At 37.0% G+C, this 15,878-nt stretch overlaps 1 protein-coding gene across 3 annotated transcripts in view; it reads left to right on the plus strand.

Moving 5' to 3' along the window:
* CD302 (CD302 molecule) overlaps window positions 1-15,878 on the plus strand; it is a 130,297-nt gene that overhangs the window by 84,017 nt on the left and 30,402 nt on the right. Inside the window, exons 32-35 of one of the 3 annotated variants that reach the window (XM_060016727.1) lie at window positions 6-155; window positions 6,500-6,622; window positions 8,128-8,295; window positions 10,047-11,593. In XM_060016727.1, the coding sequence (XP_059872710.1) occupies window positions 6-155; window positions 6,500-6,622; window positions 8,128-8,295; window positions 10,047-10,225 (620 nt within the window). In that variant the 3' untranslated portion in view covers window positions 10,226-11,593. Of the gene's footprint in view, window positions 1-5; window positions 156-6,499; window positions 6,623-8,127; window positions 8,296-10,046; window positions 11,594-15,878 lie in introns of those variants that run through there. The other 2 variants (XM_060016725.1, XM_060016726.1) reach the window with 2 other exon arrangements.

Genomic DNA, 15,878 nt, shown 5'->3' on the forward strand with positions numbered 1-15,878 from the left:
TACAGCTAAAGAGGTGTCCTCTCATACATACTCATCAAGATGTCCAGCAGTAAAAGGGAATAAGTCACAGTGGATTCAGTACAGGGACCACTGTTACACATCTGATCAGGCATTGCACAGTTTCTCAGAAGCCAGACGGTTTTGTTCGGAGCTTGGTAAGTTAAAATGTGTTGACTTTCTTTGACTCAGTAATTTAATCATTGGAATTTTTCTTAACGAAACCCTTTAAAACAAAGATTATGTTTTTGAAAATATTTCTAAAGCACTCACTAATTATAATAGCATTATTACCCAATTGCCAAGTGGTGGGGAAATGGGTAAGTATTTTATGATATATGAGCTCAATGTAATATTGAAATAGCCATTAAAAATGATCAGTGTCAAAAAAAAAAAGATCACTGTCAGACCTAGGGACACATACAGACTGAAAGTGAGGGGATGGAAAAAGATATTCCATGCAAATGGAAATCAAAAGAAAGCTGAAGTAGCAATTCTCATATCAGACAAAATAGACTTTAAAATAAAGACTATTGCAAGAGACAAAGAAGGACACTACATAAGGATCAAGGGATTAATCCAAGAAGATATAACAATTATAAATATTTATGCACCCAACATAGGAGCACATCAATATATAAGGCAAATGCTAACAGCCATAAAACGGGAAATCGACAGTAACACAATAATAGTAGGGGACATTAACACCCCACTTTCACCAATGGACAGATCATCCAAAATGAAAATAAATAAGGAAACACAAGCTTTAAATGACACATTAAACAAGATGGACTTAATTGATATTTGTAGGACATTCCATCCAAAAACAACAGAATACACTTTCTTCTCAAGTGCTCATGGAACATTCTCCAGGTTAGAGCATACCTTGGGTCACAAATCAAGCCTTGGTAAATTTAAGAAAATTGCAATCATATCAAGTATCTTTTCTGACCACAACGCTATGAGGCTAGATATCAATTACAGGAAGAAAGCTGTAAAAAATACAAACACATGGAGGCTGAACAATATGCTACTAAATAAAGAAGAGATCACTGAAGAAATCAAAGAGGAAATCAAAAAATACCTAGAAATACGTGACAATGAAAATATGACAGCCCAAAACCTACAGGATGAAGCAAAAGCATTTCTAAGAGGGAAGTTCATAGCAATACAGTCTTACCTCAAGAAGCAAAAAAAAATCTCAAATGAACAACCTAACCTTACACCTAAAGCAATTAGAGAAAGAAGAACAAAAAAACCCCAAAGTTAGCAGAAGGAAAGAAATCACAAAGATCAGATCAAAAATAAAAAGAAATGAAGGAAACAATAGCAAAGATTAATAAAACTAAAAGCTAGTTCTTTGAGAAGATAAACAAAATTGATAAAGCATTAGCCAGACTCATCAAGAAAAAAAGGGAGAAGACTCAAGTCAACAGAATTAGAACTGAAAAAGGAGAAGTAACAACTCACACTGCAGAAATACGAAGGATCATGAGAGATTACTACGAGCAACTACATGCCAATAAAATGTACAACCTGGAAGAAATGGACAAATTCCTGGAAAAGCACAAGCTTCCAAGACTGAACCAGGAAGAAATAGAAAATATAAACATACCAATCACAAGCAATGAAATTGAGACTGTGATTAAAAATCTTCCAACAAACAAAAGCCCAGGACCAGATGGCTTTACAGGCGAATTCTATCAAACATTTAGAAAAGAGCTAACACCTATCCTTCTCAAACTCTTCCAAAATATAGCAGAGGGAAGAACATTCCCAAACTCATTCTACGAGGCCACCATCACCCTGATACCAAAACCAGACAAAGATGACACAAAAAAAGAAAACTACAGGCCAATATCACTGATGAACATTGATGCAAAAATCCTCAACAAAATACTAGCAAACAGAATCCAACAGCACATTAAAAGGATCATACACCATGATCAAGTGGGGTTTATCCCAGGAATGCAAAGATTCTTCAGTATATGCAAATCAATCAATGTGATACATCATATTAACAAATTGAAGGAGAAAAACCATATGATCATCTCAATTGATGCAGAAAAAGCTTTTGACAAAATTCACCCATTTATGATAAAGGCTCTCCAGAAAGTAGGCATAGAGGGAAGCTACCTTAACATATATGACATAAAGGCCATATATGACAAACCCACAGCCAACATCATTTTCAGTGGTGAAAAACTGAAAACACTTCCTCTAAGATCAGGAACAAGACAAGGCTGCCCACTCTCACCACTGTTATTCAACATAGTTTTGGAAGTTTTAGCCATGGCAATCAGGAAGAAAAAGAAATAAAAGGAATCCAAATCAGAAAAGAAGAAGTAAAGCTGTCACTGTTTGCATATGACATGATACTATACATAGAGAATCCTAAAGATGCTACCAGAAAACTACTAGAGCTAATCAATGAATTTGGTAAAGTAGCAGGATACAAAATTAATGCACAGAAATCTCTTGCATTCCTATACACTAATGATGAAAATTCTGAAAGTGAAATTAAATTAATTTACCATTGCAACAAAAAGAATAAAATACCTAGGAATAAACCTACCTAAGGAGACAAAAGACCTGTATGCAGAAAATTATAAGACACTGATGAAAGAAATTAAAGATGATACAAATAGATGGAGAGATATACCATGTTCTTGGATTGGAAGAGTCAACATTGTGAAAATGACTATACTACCCAAAGCAATCTACAGATTCAGTGCAATCCCTATCAAACTACCAATGGCATTTTTCACAGAAGTAGAACAAAAAATTCACAATTTGTATGGAAACACAAAAGACCCCAAATAGCCAAAGGAATCCTGAAAAAGAAAAATGGAGCTGGAGGAATCAGGCTCCCAGACTTCAGACTATACTACAAAGCTACAATAATCAAGACAGTATGGTACTGGCACAAAAAAGAAATATAGATCAATGCAATAGGATAGAAAGCCCAGAGATAAACCCACGCACATATGGTCACCTTATTTTTTTATAAAGGAGGCAAGAATATACAATGGAGAAAAGACAGCCTGTTCAACAAGTGGTGCTGGGAAAACTGGACAGCTACATGTCAAAGAATGAAATTAGAACACTCCCTAACACCATACACAAAAATAAACTCAAAATGGATTAAAAACCTAAATGTAAGACCTGACACTATAAAACTCTTAGAGGAAAACATAGGCAGAACACTCTATGACATAAATCACAGCAAGATCCTTTTTGACCCACCTCTGAGAGAAATGGAAATTAAAACAAAAATAAACAAATGGAACCTAATGAAACTTAAAAGCTTTTGCACAGCAAAGGAAACCATAAACGAGACGAAAAGACAACCCTTAAAATGGGAGAAAATATTTGCAAACGAAGCAACTGACAAAGGATTAATCTCCAAAATATACAAGCAGCTCATGCAGCTCAATATCAAAAAAGCAAACAACCCAATCCAAAAATGGGCAGAAGACCTAAATAGACATTTCCCCAAAGAAGATAATCAGATTGCCAACAAACACATGAAAGGATGCTCAATATCACTAATCATTAGAGAAATGCAAATGAAAACTACAATGAGGTATCACCTCACACTGGTCAAAAAGTCTACAAACAATGCTGGAGAGGGTGTGGAGTAAAGGGAACCCTGTTGCACTGTTGGTGGGAATGTATATTGATACAGCACTATGGAGAACAATATGGAGGTTCCTTAAAAAACTAAAAATATTGCTACCATATGACCCAGCAAGCCCACTACTGGGCATATACACTGAGAAAACCATAATTCAAAAAGACTCATGTACCGCAGTGTTCACTGCAGCTCTATTTGCAATAGCCAGGACATGGAAGCAACCTAAGTCTCCACTGACAGATGAATGTATAAAGAAGATGTGGCATATATATACAATGGAATATTACTCAGCCATAAAAGGAAACAAAATTGAGTTATTTGTAGTGAGGTGGATGGACCTAGAGTCTGTGAAACAGAGTGAAGTAAGTCAGAGAAAAGCAAATACCGTATGCTAACACACATATATGGAATCTAAAAAAAAAATGGTCTGACGAACCTAGGGTCAGGACAGGAATAAAGACGCAGACGTAGAGAATGGACTTGAGGACCCTGGGAAGGGGGAAGGGTAAGCTGAGATGAGGTGAGAGAGTAATATTGACATAAATACACTACCAAATGTAAAATAGATAGCTAGCGGGAAGCAGCCGCATAGCACAGGGAGATCAGCTCGGTGCTTTGTGACCTCCTAGAGGGGTCGGATAGGGAGGGTGGGAGGGAGACGCAAGAGGGAGGGTATATACGTATGCATATAGCTGATTCACTTTGTTATACAGCAGAAACTAACACAACATTGCAAAGCAATTATGCTCCAATAAAGATGTTAAAAAAAAAAATGATCGGGCTTCCCTGGTGGCGCAGTGGTTGAGAGTCTGCCTGCCAATGCAGGGGACACAGGTTCGTGCCCTGGTCCAGGAAGATCCCACATGCTGTGGAGCGGCTGGGCCCGTGAGCCATGGCCGCTGAGCCTGCGCGTCTGGAGCCTGTGCTCCTCAACAGGAGAGGCCAGAACAGTGAGAGACCCGTGTACTGCAAAAACAAACAAACATACAAACAAAACAAAACCAAAAAAATTGCTAAGTAAACTAATATGTGAAAATACTGACAAATGAAACTGTTTTAAATATAGCTAGATATGCTTAAATGAAAGGATTAAGAAGCTGATTTTTTGTAAAGTTGGTTAAGTAGTAAATGCAAAATTGTAGATTTTTCATTACCTAGTCATTAATAAGTAAGCTTAGCCTGACCAGGGTAACAAAGTCTAAGAAGTATGGGTTGTTCATCCATTCTGCAAAAGGGATGGCCCACACCTCTGAACACTATAAGGGACAGGACTTTTTGTCTTCAGATTTAACTAAAATGAAAGAGCAGCAATGATTGGCTCCCTCCCATGAGAAACTTGGCGGGTAGTCAAACTGTGAAATGACTTCTAGGGAGACCACCTAGAGTATTTCAAGTACCTGCATCCTTGGGTCTCAGTTTAAGCAGGCAGATGACATTTATCTTATTTATTTTACTAACTTGTGGAGACACTTTACTGATTTAAAAATCTCCTTGTTACTGCTTAACTACATGATGGAAACTTTTGTGTGGGAACTGTTGTGTGTTATACATGTTACACGTGATAGGAACTATTTTGAGCTCTATATACATGTTCTGAAAGTCAGAAGCCTTTTGCTCCTAAAGGAGAAAAAAAGGTTTACTGTCATTGTAGTGTAGGGTTTAAGCACTTAAGTCTTGGAGACAGGTCTGGGTTCAAATCCCAGCTTCCATACTAACTAAGCTGAATGATATTGTGGAAGCTACGTAATTGTTTCTCTTTCTCCTCTGAACAATGAGAATGAAAATAGTACTCACTTCAAAGTTTGGGTAAAGGTTGGGTTGTTATAGGAATGAATGAAATGGGATAATGTGTGCTAATTTATCACAGAGCTCTGCAAATGGAGAGCATTCGTAACTACTCTTATCATTAGAAAGATTGAGATTGACTTTCTATTTCTAAAGCTGTCTAGCTATGAAAGTCTGACAAACTTCCTTAATCTTCTTGCCCCTCCATTTCTACATCTGTAAAATAGTGATAATACCTTTTCTACAGGATTACGTAGTATTAAACAAGGTAAAGTACCTGCACACTGTGGTGATCTGTAGAGGAGAAAAGCCTTTCCTTTGCCCTTCTTTAAATACTTCACACCACAAAAGAAATGCTTTAGTTCAAGTATGGGTAAGCTTGTTTGGGTTGAAGACTATTTGATTCCATTTAGGATGGATTTCCAAGTCTAGTTATTATTTTGTTTCTATCCGTTGCCTGATGCTGGTGATAGCACTGTTATCTCTGTGGGTTTAGGGCAACCTCTCAAACTTCAAGAATACTCACTCATTCAGTGCCATACTATATTTAGGAACTTACAATGGATGACCAAGTACTCTTATGTATAAAATAATATTAAAAGGAAGGCCAATGCTCTCTGACATCCCAAACCTATTTGCTTTCATTTTAACAGAAGCAAAGTTAAAGCTGAGTTATTATACAGAACTGGTTGTTGAGGAGAGAGTGTTGAAAGTCTATAGGGGAGCACAGACTTCTACCATTACATACCCCATTCTTATGACTTGCTGTTTATACAGAAAGGTCTCACTGGTTACGTAGTTCCAAGATCCAAAAATATCACCAGGTAAACATTTTGAGGAAATGTAAAATTTCTATATGCAAAGTTTCAATCTAGAACATTACTAACTTTTTTAGAAGCTATTAATGTTATATTTTTAAAAATCTGAAATAAATATCAGATTTTAAGAACATTCCATGTCAAGTTTGAATATCTTCGTGATCTTGATCATGATAGTTTTTTTCAAATGGCTGGTTGAGAATAAACCGCTTCCCTAGTTTGCATAAAGCTAATTGGTTTGGGGTTTGTTTTCCTTCAACAGATCATTCTGCAACTATCGTTACCATAAAGGATGAAGATGAGAATAAATTTGTGAGCAGACTGATGAGGGAAAATAATAACATCACCATGAGAGTTTGGCTTGGATTATGTCAACTTTCTGCCGGTAAATGACATATCTGTATGTACAGTGTGCAAAGAGAGTTCTAACTTGTCCTAAATACCAAGTCAGCCTCACTAAAGAATGTCAAGTGGTGGCTAATTCGAATGCTTCTTGGTGATGAATAAACTAGATCTGCTGTTTTAGAGGCTCATAAACTCCTAATGAATAAACAGGTGACATTAGTAATGATGGAAACACTAATGAAATAGAAAATCAGGTTAACTCAACTGGAATTGTTTTAGAGGCTTAAGATACTTGGGTCAACAGAATTTGTTTTTCTCCTGTGGCAATATCTGTGTCCCTCGTGTCCCCCACCAGGAACCCTTAGATTTCTAGTGTCTATCACACAGTGTTTTTGTAGCTTTTAACTGTTATTCAGAAGTTCTCTTCCTGTTGTTCCCTTCCCTCTTGGAACGTTTTTTACCATAGAGCTAAATTAAGTATTTTGTTTGTTTGTTTTTGTTTGTTTGGTTGGTTTTTTTTTTTTTTTTTCTGTACGCAGGCCTCTCACTGTTGTGGCCTCTCCCGTTGCGGAGCACAGGCTCCGGACGTGCAGGCTCAGGGGCCATGGCTCAGGGGCCATGGCTCACGGGCCTAGCCGCTCCACGGCATGTGGGATCTTCCCGGACCGGGGCACGAACCCGTGTCCCCTGCATTGACAGGTGGACTCTCAACCACTGCACCACCAGGGAAGCCCTAAATTAAGTCTTAATGGTGATTTTTTTTTTCATACTAGCTTAGTAAAATGGCAGAAATTTGGTTCAAAAAGGTTTGTGGAAGAGTTTTTCAATAAGGCGCAATAGATAGAGGGTTTCAATGCACTTGGAATTGGTAAAGAATGAAGAGTACAAATTTGATAGAAGAATAGGAAGTCTGCTTCACATTTTATGCAAATTTGAATTCTAAATAATTAAAATGTGAATTCCAAAATATTAAGTATGTGTCAAAAAGTCAGTGAATTCAAAGTTGGCCATCTAAATGAATTATAAATTGTGTTTATACTATCACCACAAGGTGGTGCAACCTCAGCTGGAAAGCAAAAATGGAGTCATGGTGAGGAGGCCTTCTTGGACCCCGCTGTACCTTTCCTCGCCCACCAGCACACTGGGAATGATTTTTAATGGGGGAGGGGGGCGGAGAGCAAGAGAAAAGGGATACAGGTCTTTAGAAGTCTATCCGTCACACAGTAAATGTACAGGCATTCTGCACTTTAATCAAAGCACCATATTCTACATCAGTGCTGTCTAACAGAACTTTCTGCAAAGATGAAATTGTTCTATATCTTCTCTGTCCAATGTAGTAATCACTAGCCATATATGGCTATTGAACACTTGAAATGTGGCAAGTGCAGGTGATGGACTGATTTTAATTTTTTCACTTTCAATAAATTTCATTTTAAAATAGTGGCACAGCACAGTTCTAAGGAAATAAATTATATGAGCCATGCACCTTTTAACCTTAGTAATTTAGTTGCAATAAACATAGTTATACTTAATTTCTTTCTTTAGATCAGTCCTGGAATTGGTTAGATGGATCAAAAGTGACATTTGTCAAATGGGCAAATAAATTTAAGAGTGGCAGTGGACAATGTAGCATTTTGTTAGCTTCAAATGAAACTTGGATAAAAGTTGAATGTTCACGTGGCTATGGAAGAGTTGTCTGCAGAGCTCCCTTGGGTAAGTATGTAACCTGTCCTTAAGGAACACTTTGCAAAATAGGTCAGGAAATAATTGTACAATTCAGTTATGTGCAAAGTTTTGTACTTTGTCCTAAAGTACTTAGTCCTTAGAGTATATCCAAACAATCTTAACTCATAGATTCTTTTCCTCAGAAAAATAGATAGATTACAAATGACAGTAAATGCAAAAGATGTCTAGGACTCCCAGAGGAAAGTGCTAAACTGTCCAAACTTTGTATATTCTTTCCTAAGAAAAATGGAAGCTGCCAGAGTATTAGGGAGGTTGTTTCTATGAAAATGTTAAGATGTATTTTATTCCATAGTTCAAACATGTAAAAACTCAAAGGTCTAATTCTGCAGTGTGTTTCCTTTCTCCTCATTCCCATACAACTCATAATTAAGAACAATGCAAAACTATTTAATTACTTAAAATGTCCTGAGTATCTATAGGAAATCATAACTTGAACTTCCATTTCATCATAACTGATACATAAAATAACCACAAAAATCTTAATAAGCTCTAAAATTTTCACATCAACATTTTTAAAGATTAGCATAAAATGTTCAGTTTGGTGTACAAATATTAAAAATAAAACCCTAATTCTAGGTGACCAGTATCTATATATTTATGCATTGATTCAGCAAATATTTAGATTATCTGTTTTATGTGTGGAGCTGTTACCCATGTACAAGACAGATAAGATTCCTTTTCTCACAGAGCTTACAATCTAATAGGGGAAGACATAATAAGTAACCAAGCAGGTCTATTTTTAAAAGAGAGGAAAATATCAAATAGTTATAAACTCTATATAATGGAGACTAGGAGGTTGACTACTCTAGATCAGGTTATCAGAGAAGACATCTTAGAGCAGGAGATATTGAAGCTGAGATCGGAAAGGCCTTGGGAACCAGGGTAGGAGTCATAGCAGGCAGAGGTGCCAGCTGGAGCAGAGAGCCTGAGACAGAACAACCTGCTGTGGCCTCAGGGAAGAGCTGCCAAGTAGACAGGTGCCAGACACTTAGGGCTTTGGAATCCCGAGTCAAGAGTTCAGGTTCCATTCTGAGTGGAATGGAGAGTGACTAAAAGATTTGGGGGGGAGCAGGGTTAGAGTGGTATAAACCAAGAGTTCTGTTTTGGCATTTTGAACTATCCATGTGGAGATGAGCTATCCACATGGCATGTGCGGTGTGTGCCTTTGGACGTAGGAGAGAGAAGGGAGGTCAGCATAGAGACGGTATTAAAGCCATGGGAAAAAATGAGTCCATCTCGACAGCATGTAGACAGGGGCCTGGGACAGTGTTTGAAATTGAATAGCAAGGAGCTAAATGAGGTCATCCTAAAGGCTTAAATTCCTTTAAAGCAAATAATACTTTATTTGGCACTAGGTAAGTCAAACACAAACATTTACAACTTTTAGCAATTTGCTATCAAAGTAAGGTAATATACTGGGAATGATGGTCTCAGAGATGATGGGAAGGGAAGTGAGAATAATGATAGCACTTTAATTTCTTTGGAAGAAAATTGCTATAGCAATGAAGAGGATTTGAATGAAAAGAGTTAAATTGGAAAAGAAAGCTCTTAAGTATCTGATGATGAATTTGAATTGTGTTCACACTATGAAACAATCAGGTAGTTATTGTATCTAATTTGTACAGTGTTTACATATGTGACATAGAGCCTAATGTATAAAATCAATAATAATCACGTTTATATTCTCTCCTCCACTGTCAAACCTTTCCCTGTTCTAGGCCCTGATTACAGAGGAATGGGTATCACATTTGCTGTGCTAAGTTTCTTAGCTCTCATCAGCGGATTGATCTGGTTCCTTTTCCAAAGGAACCGTTTGCACTGGGTGGGCTTCTCTTCAGTTCGGTATCAACAAGGAGTCAATGAAGATGAAATTATGCTTCCTTCTTTCCATGACTAAACTCTTCTAAAGGTTTGCTAATTTGCACTGATGGTTTAGGAAAAATGGGCCATTTAAAATTTTCCCAGTGTCAGTATTTACTCTGTTTCAACGTAGAAGTCTTAAGTACTTTTTCTTTTTTTGTTTAATTGCTATCCTGGTATCTACAATTACACAATTACCCACAAATGCCATGTTTATAACTACTTAATAGAATGAAAAGGAACCAAAGCTGGAACTAAAGTCCAAATTGTTCATAAGGTAATGTTTAATGTGCATTTTTCTCTGTAAGAATGTGGTTGGTAATAAGGATATGTATATTTTAATGGTATTTTAACACAACGTCTTAGGAAATCAAAACTGGCATATTACTAGGTCACAGATCTACCTTTTAAGAACATCCGAGCCAAATGCAAAATTAGTACCTCAAGGTAAAAACACAACTGTAAATAATGTCAACATTGTTTTAAAATAGTCATTTGTAGCATTTGGGGGAAATTATTGAGCAATGAAACATGTAAACAGCAAAATGGTGCCTCTTGGCAAGAGTTTCTTATACTATTCCAAAGATATTTCACACCAAAATTATTTAAATGCAAATGTTTTGTTCTGGTCATAGTTTTCTTTAAAAAAAAGACTTTAAAAAAAGATTTAGTACTTAACATTTTTCTGAAATGTGTTTTTTTGTTTTAGGTACAACATATAACTGTTTTCTTTTTAAAGGGAATCAGCTAAGGATAAGATTTTTTGAAAATTTCACAATTAATATACTTATATAGTATGGCAACTTCTGACTAAGAAATTTTTATTACTTTGTTGCCTTTTTACATAAGCTAAAGAGAAAAGAGGCCTGTGAAGGTAACGGTGTATCTCACATTTGTAAAAATGAAAATTTTACCATGAAACTAAACCTTGTGATTACTACTAAAATATTTAAAATTAGGAATGGTTTAGGAAACAGTCTTGTGGTTATCGTTTAGAATTTTACCACCTAGAATATTTTCTTAATAATAGCTTCTACTGCATATGATGAATGTTCTATTCAGTGTTTAACTTATACTTGTACTTTAGAATATTTTTGTATAAAATCCACAGATTTATTTTAAAATTTAGAGTGTTTATACTGTGATAACATTGTAAATAAATTTCTAAGACAACGTTAGTATAGTCTAAAACTCTATAGTACAGTTGTCCTGAACTATTTTTTACTGAATTTGTTAAAGTAATTCTCTTGCTCTATGATCTGTACAATTTTAGTTGTTAAGACTTTCTTCAAAGAACTAAACAAACTGGATGCAAAAAGTACAGGTATATGTAGTAGTGATGCCATAATAAAGTCATTTTATTTTTTAAGTAAAAGTGTTGTTGATCCTTGTTGGGGAAAAAATATCTCTAGATTGGGCTTTATTATGTTAGGCATATAGCATGACAAGAAATAAAGTGTCCAGCTATTGTAAAGCAAGGCATCCTTAAGATTTTGTGTGCATTTTTAAAAGAATAAACGTAATCATCCCTACATCTCTGAATGTTTGCTTTTAGGCTCTTTTTTCGATTCCTCTGACTCAGCGTTTCTTTAAACTACTGGATCAGCAGGGATTCCACCTATGATCCACTTGCTTCTCATTCTGTGTGCTCCCTTCAGGAGATCCAGTACACCACCTCCCGCCCCACGACATTCATCAACCACTTCTAAGTCAGTAGTTCAAATATCTAGTTTATGTTTCTAACTCCCACTGAACAATCTCCATGAAAGTCCTTCTCAACACGATCAGAACTGCCTGTATTGTGTTCCCTTCCTCATTTCCCCTGTTCCAAATGTCTCAGAGGAACTGAAGACAACTTTTTCCGATCTTCCTAACTAATCCAACACCCACATGTGGTCTGACAAAATTGATATTTCAAAACCAGGCACCTAAAAAAGCAGGCAAATACACCCAATGATCAGGTATAGGGGACAAATTTAGAAGTGCTACCAATGACTATCCTCTCACAGCATGTTCCCTTCCCTGATCCCAGGCCAAGATGTTTCGTTATCTGGGAGATCTCCTCTGCAAATAGTGTTGGCAACCCCCAGTCCTGACCCCTCTGCTGAGTTGAATCTAGGGAAAGCCAGAGATTCAGGTTCCTTTCTCTTAGGTTCATTTAATCCTAAAGCCCTCTTGGAGAAACAAAGACCTAATTGTTAGGTCTTTGCTCAACAACTTTTTATCTAAAAAGACAAATTTTAACTATATATATCAAAGACTTTTTTTTTAATTAGACCTCATGATCTGTACAAAGTTAACTCTGATTTCCTGTATAATCTAAATTCAGACATTTTCACAATATTACATCTCAACAACTTTAGTATACACCTATTTCTCTTTTTTCCCAAGCTAACTTAATCACAAGCAGAATTTGAGACTTTTTTCTATTCTTCCAAACAGTTCTTCTTCTTATATTCTCCTTGAATTAATATGAAGACAATATACCCCTTGTTTCCCAAGCTAGAAACTCAGAAATCATCCTTAAATTCTCTCTTTCTCATCTCTCTAATCCAACAATTCTGTCAGTTTTTTCCCACACTTCTCATGAACTGGTTATCTCCATTGCCAGCTGTCTTAATTCAGACCTCTATCCTTTTTTGCTTCCTGGATTATCTGCACGAGGCTTTTCACTGGTCTTCCTCATCAGCCTTTCCTCTTCATCCCATTTTTCCTGTTCCTGGGCCTAGGGGACCTGAAGTTCACAGAGGAGGACTCCTCCTCTGTTTTGGTCTAAAGTTATCTAGGCCTAACTTATCTCACAACAAGGGAGCTCAGCAGTGCCCAGCCCAGGACCCTCCCCAGGGACCTTATGTGGGTTGATGTCAGTCCTGAGAAGTCCTAAGAGGGTATCTGGTTCCCTGGCCAAATACCCTCTTAATACAATGTAGGGTCAAGTCAATATTGCTCCAATTGCTAAACAACAAAGAGCCAAAGTCAGATAAAACTGGAATCCAGGAATCAGGAAAACATTGGTGATTTTAACCAATGGAAATGCAGGAGATCACCAGAATCCAGATGGGAGTGAGCTGAAAAATGAAAGGGAAATTAGGAAATAGAGAACATGAAATCTTGAGAAGTATGTAGAGATGGGCCATACCTAGAGAGAGGAGGAGGGTTGAAGAAGATTTTTTCCCAAAGGAGAACAGAAAGAGATTCACACGTTGAGAAGCTTAGAGGAAAGAAAACAAAACACATCAAAAACTAAAAACGATGGACAGTAGTTGATGATGCCGGGGAGAGATGGGGCATCATTAATGGAAGAAAATCTTGGAGCAGATGGGATGAGAGGCGCAGTTCTAAACCCACATAAAGAGGAACTAGGTTTGGATGGGATGGGAGGAAGCATGCATTCCTCTCTGAGGACAAAAGAGAAAGACCTGTGTGAAAGGGAAGGGGAGAGCAGATAAGTCTTTGAAGATGTTTGTCTACACCTGATGGCCCCTATTTTCCTACTGAGTAGAAGGTGAGGTTTTCTGCCGAGAAAGACAAGTATCAAATGGGGTTTCAGCTTGAAGAGCATAATAAAAAAATTGAAATATTCTATGTGGGGAATGAGAGAGGATAATGACCAAGACAAAATAAAAAGACTGCAGAAGAGGCTTACTGGGCCCAGATGAAATTAAAAGCCATATATTAGTAGAGGCAAGCATCAAGAGGATTAATAGATTTCCTCTACCTGCCCTCAGCTACTTCACTAGAATTGAGGGAAAGGAGACTATGAAGAAGAAAGAAGAGACCCCATCCTCAAAAAATTAAAAACAGAACTACCATGTGATCCAGTAATCCCACTTCTGGGTGTATATCCAAAGGAAATGGAAATAGGATCTTGAAGAGATAACTGCACTCCCATGTTCATTGCAGCATTATTCACAATAGCCAAGGTATGGAAACAACCTAAGTATCCATCAATGGATGAATGGATAAAGAAGATGTGATACACACACACGACTATTATTTAGCCATGAGAAGGAAAGAAATTCTGCCATTTTCAACAATATTGGTGAATCTGGAGGGCATTATACTAAGTGAAGTAAGTCAGACAAAGAAAGATAAATATGTATGATATCACTCACATGTGGAATCTAAAAGAGCCAAACTCATAGAAACAGAGAGCAGAATGGTGGTTACCAGAGGTGGGAGTAGGGGAAAAGGGGGGATGTGGTTTAAGGGTACAAACTTCCACTTATAAGATGAATAAGTTCTGAGGAATATACAGCATGGTGATTATAGTTAACAATACTGTGTAATATAGTTAAAAGTTGCTAAGAGAGTAGATATTAAATGTTCTCATCACAAGAAAGAAATGGTAATTATGTGACAAGATGGAACGCTATGGTGGTAATCCTTTTGCAATATACATCAAATCAACACACTGTGCACCTTAAATTTACAAAATGTTATATGTCAATTATATTTCAAAATATTTCAATACAGCTGGAAGTTAAAAAAATTTTTTTTAATTTGGAAAAAGAGGGAAAAAAGGAAGAGACCCCAGGAGTCAGAGTTGGCCAAGTGGATGCAACAGAGAAACAAGGGAGGGTATGGTATCCAGGCTGGATGAAGAAGGGAGAAATAAAAGGCCAGGAAAAATGAAGTCAAGGGATTGGAGTCTGGAATGAGGTCAAAGAGAAGTGAAAGAGAAGGAAAAATAAAAGGTATGAGGTGTGACTGGAAAGTAGAACATCATAGTGAGAGATTTTGATGAAATAGTGTATTATTCCATGCAGACGTGGTTAAGTAGTCTGTTTTGTCATATTAGCATAAAAAATGAGGAAGTATGCATCAGAGTTAACAGTGGGGAAAATATGCCTTCCCTTAGTTCAAATGACTTAAAAATAAAAGACTGCTGAAAAGGGTTATTTGCCTAAATGGTGTTGATTCATTAAGGTTCTACTTCTATTGTAAATCTAACCATTATTTGACAATTAGTTTTCATGCAAAGTAATCCAGATTGATACAATATGCTTTGGTGCCCGAGGCGGGGGGTGGAGATGACTTTTCCAAATACATGACTGCATAGAGCTGTTCATTTTACTTGTGTAGTTAGCAGGACAGAAGTGTCCAGAATCAGGATGTTTTCGTATTTAATAAACATTGTGTACATTTGGAAGGATTTGCTTTGGATTTGGGTTTAGTATATAAACCCGTTATTGACAGTCTGAGAGGAATGATGGAAATAAATAAGTTGAGCAAGACATTGATACTTTGGCAAGAGAGACTGAACCTGGAGAGGGTGGGAGAGTCCAGCAGAAGACCTGGGCTCTGGTTCATTTTTTGGCATTCACTGTGTGCCTGTGGCTAAGTGATATCCCTTCTTTGGACCTCAGTTTCCTTATCAGTAAATGAAGATGGCCCCTACCACCTCTAACATTCTGTGACTCTCCTTATAGACCCCTTTGGTCAGATAGATTTCCTTGGTGCAATCACTCCATTTCCGACTGGACTATTAGAGAAATGGAAAGGGTTAGAAAGGATTGGAAAAGGTTAGACTTGATCTTTTAGAATAGACTTTAATTTTTGAGCAGTCTTAGGTTAAAAAACGAGCAGAAAGTACAGAGAGTTCCCATATACCTCCTTATCCCTCGCCATGTTTCCCTATTATTAGCATCTTGCATTAGTGTGGGACATTTGGTAAAACTGATGATCCA

This window comes from Delphinus delphis, chromosome 7 (assembly GCF_949987515.2).
Source record: "Delphinus delphis chromosome 7, mDelDel1.2, whole genome shotgun sequence".
In the NCBI taxonomy this organism is placed as follows: Eukaryota; Metazoa; Chordata; class Mammalia; order Artiodactyla; family Delphinidae; genus Delphinus; species Delphinus delphis.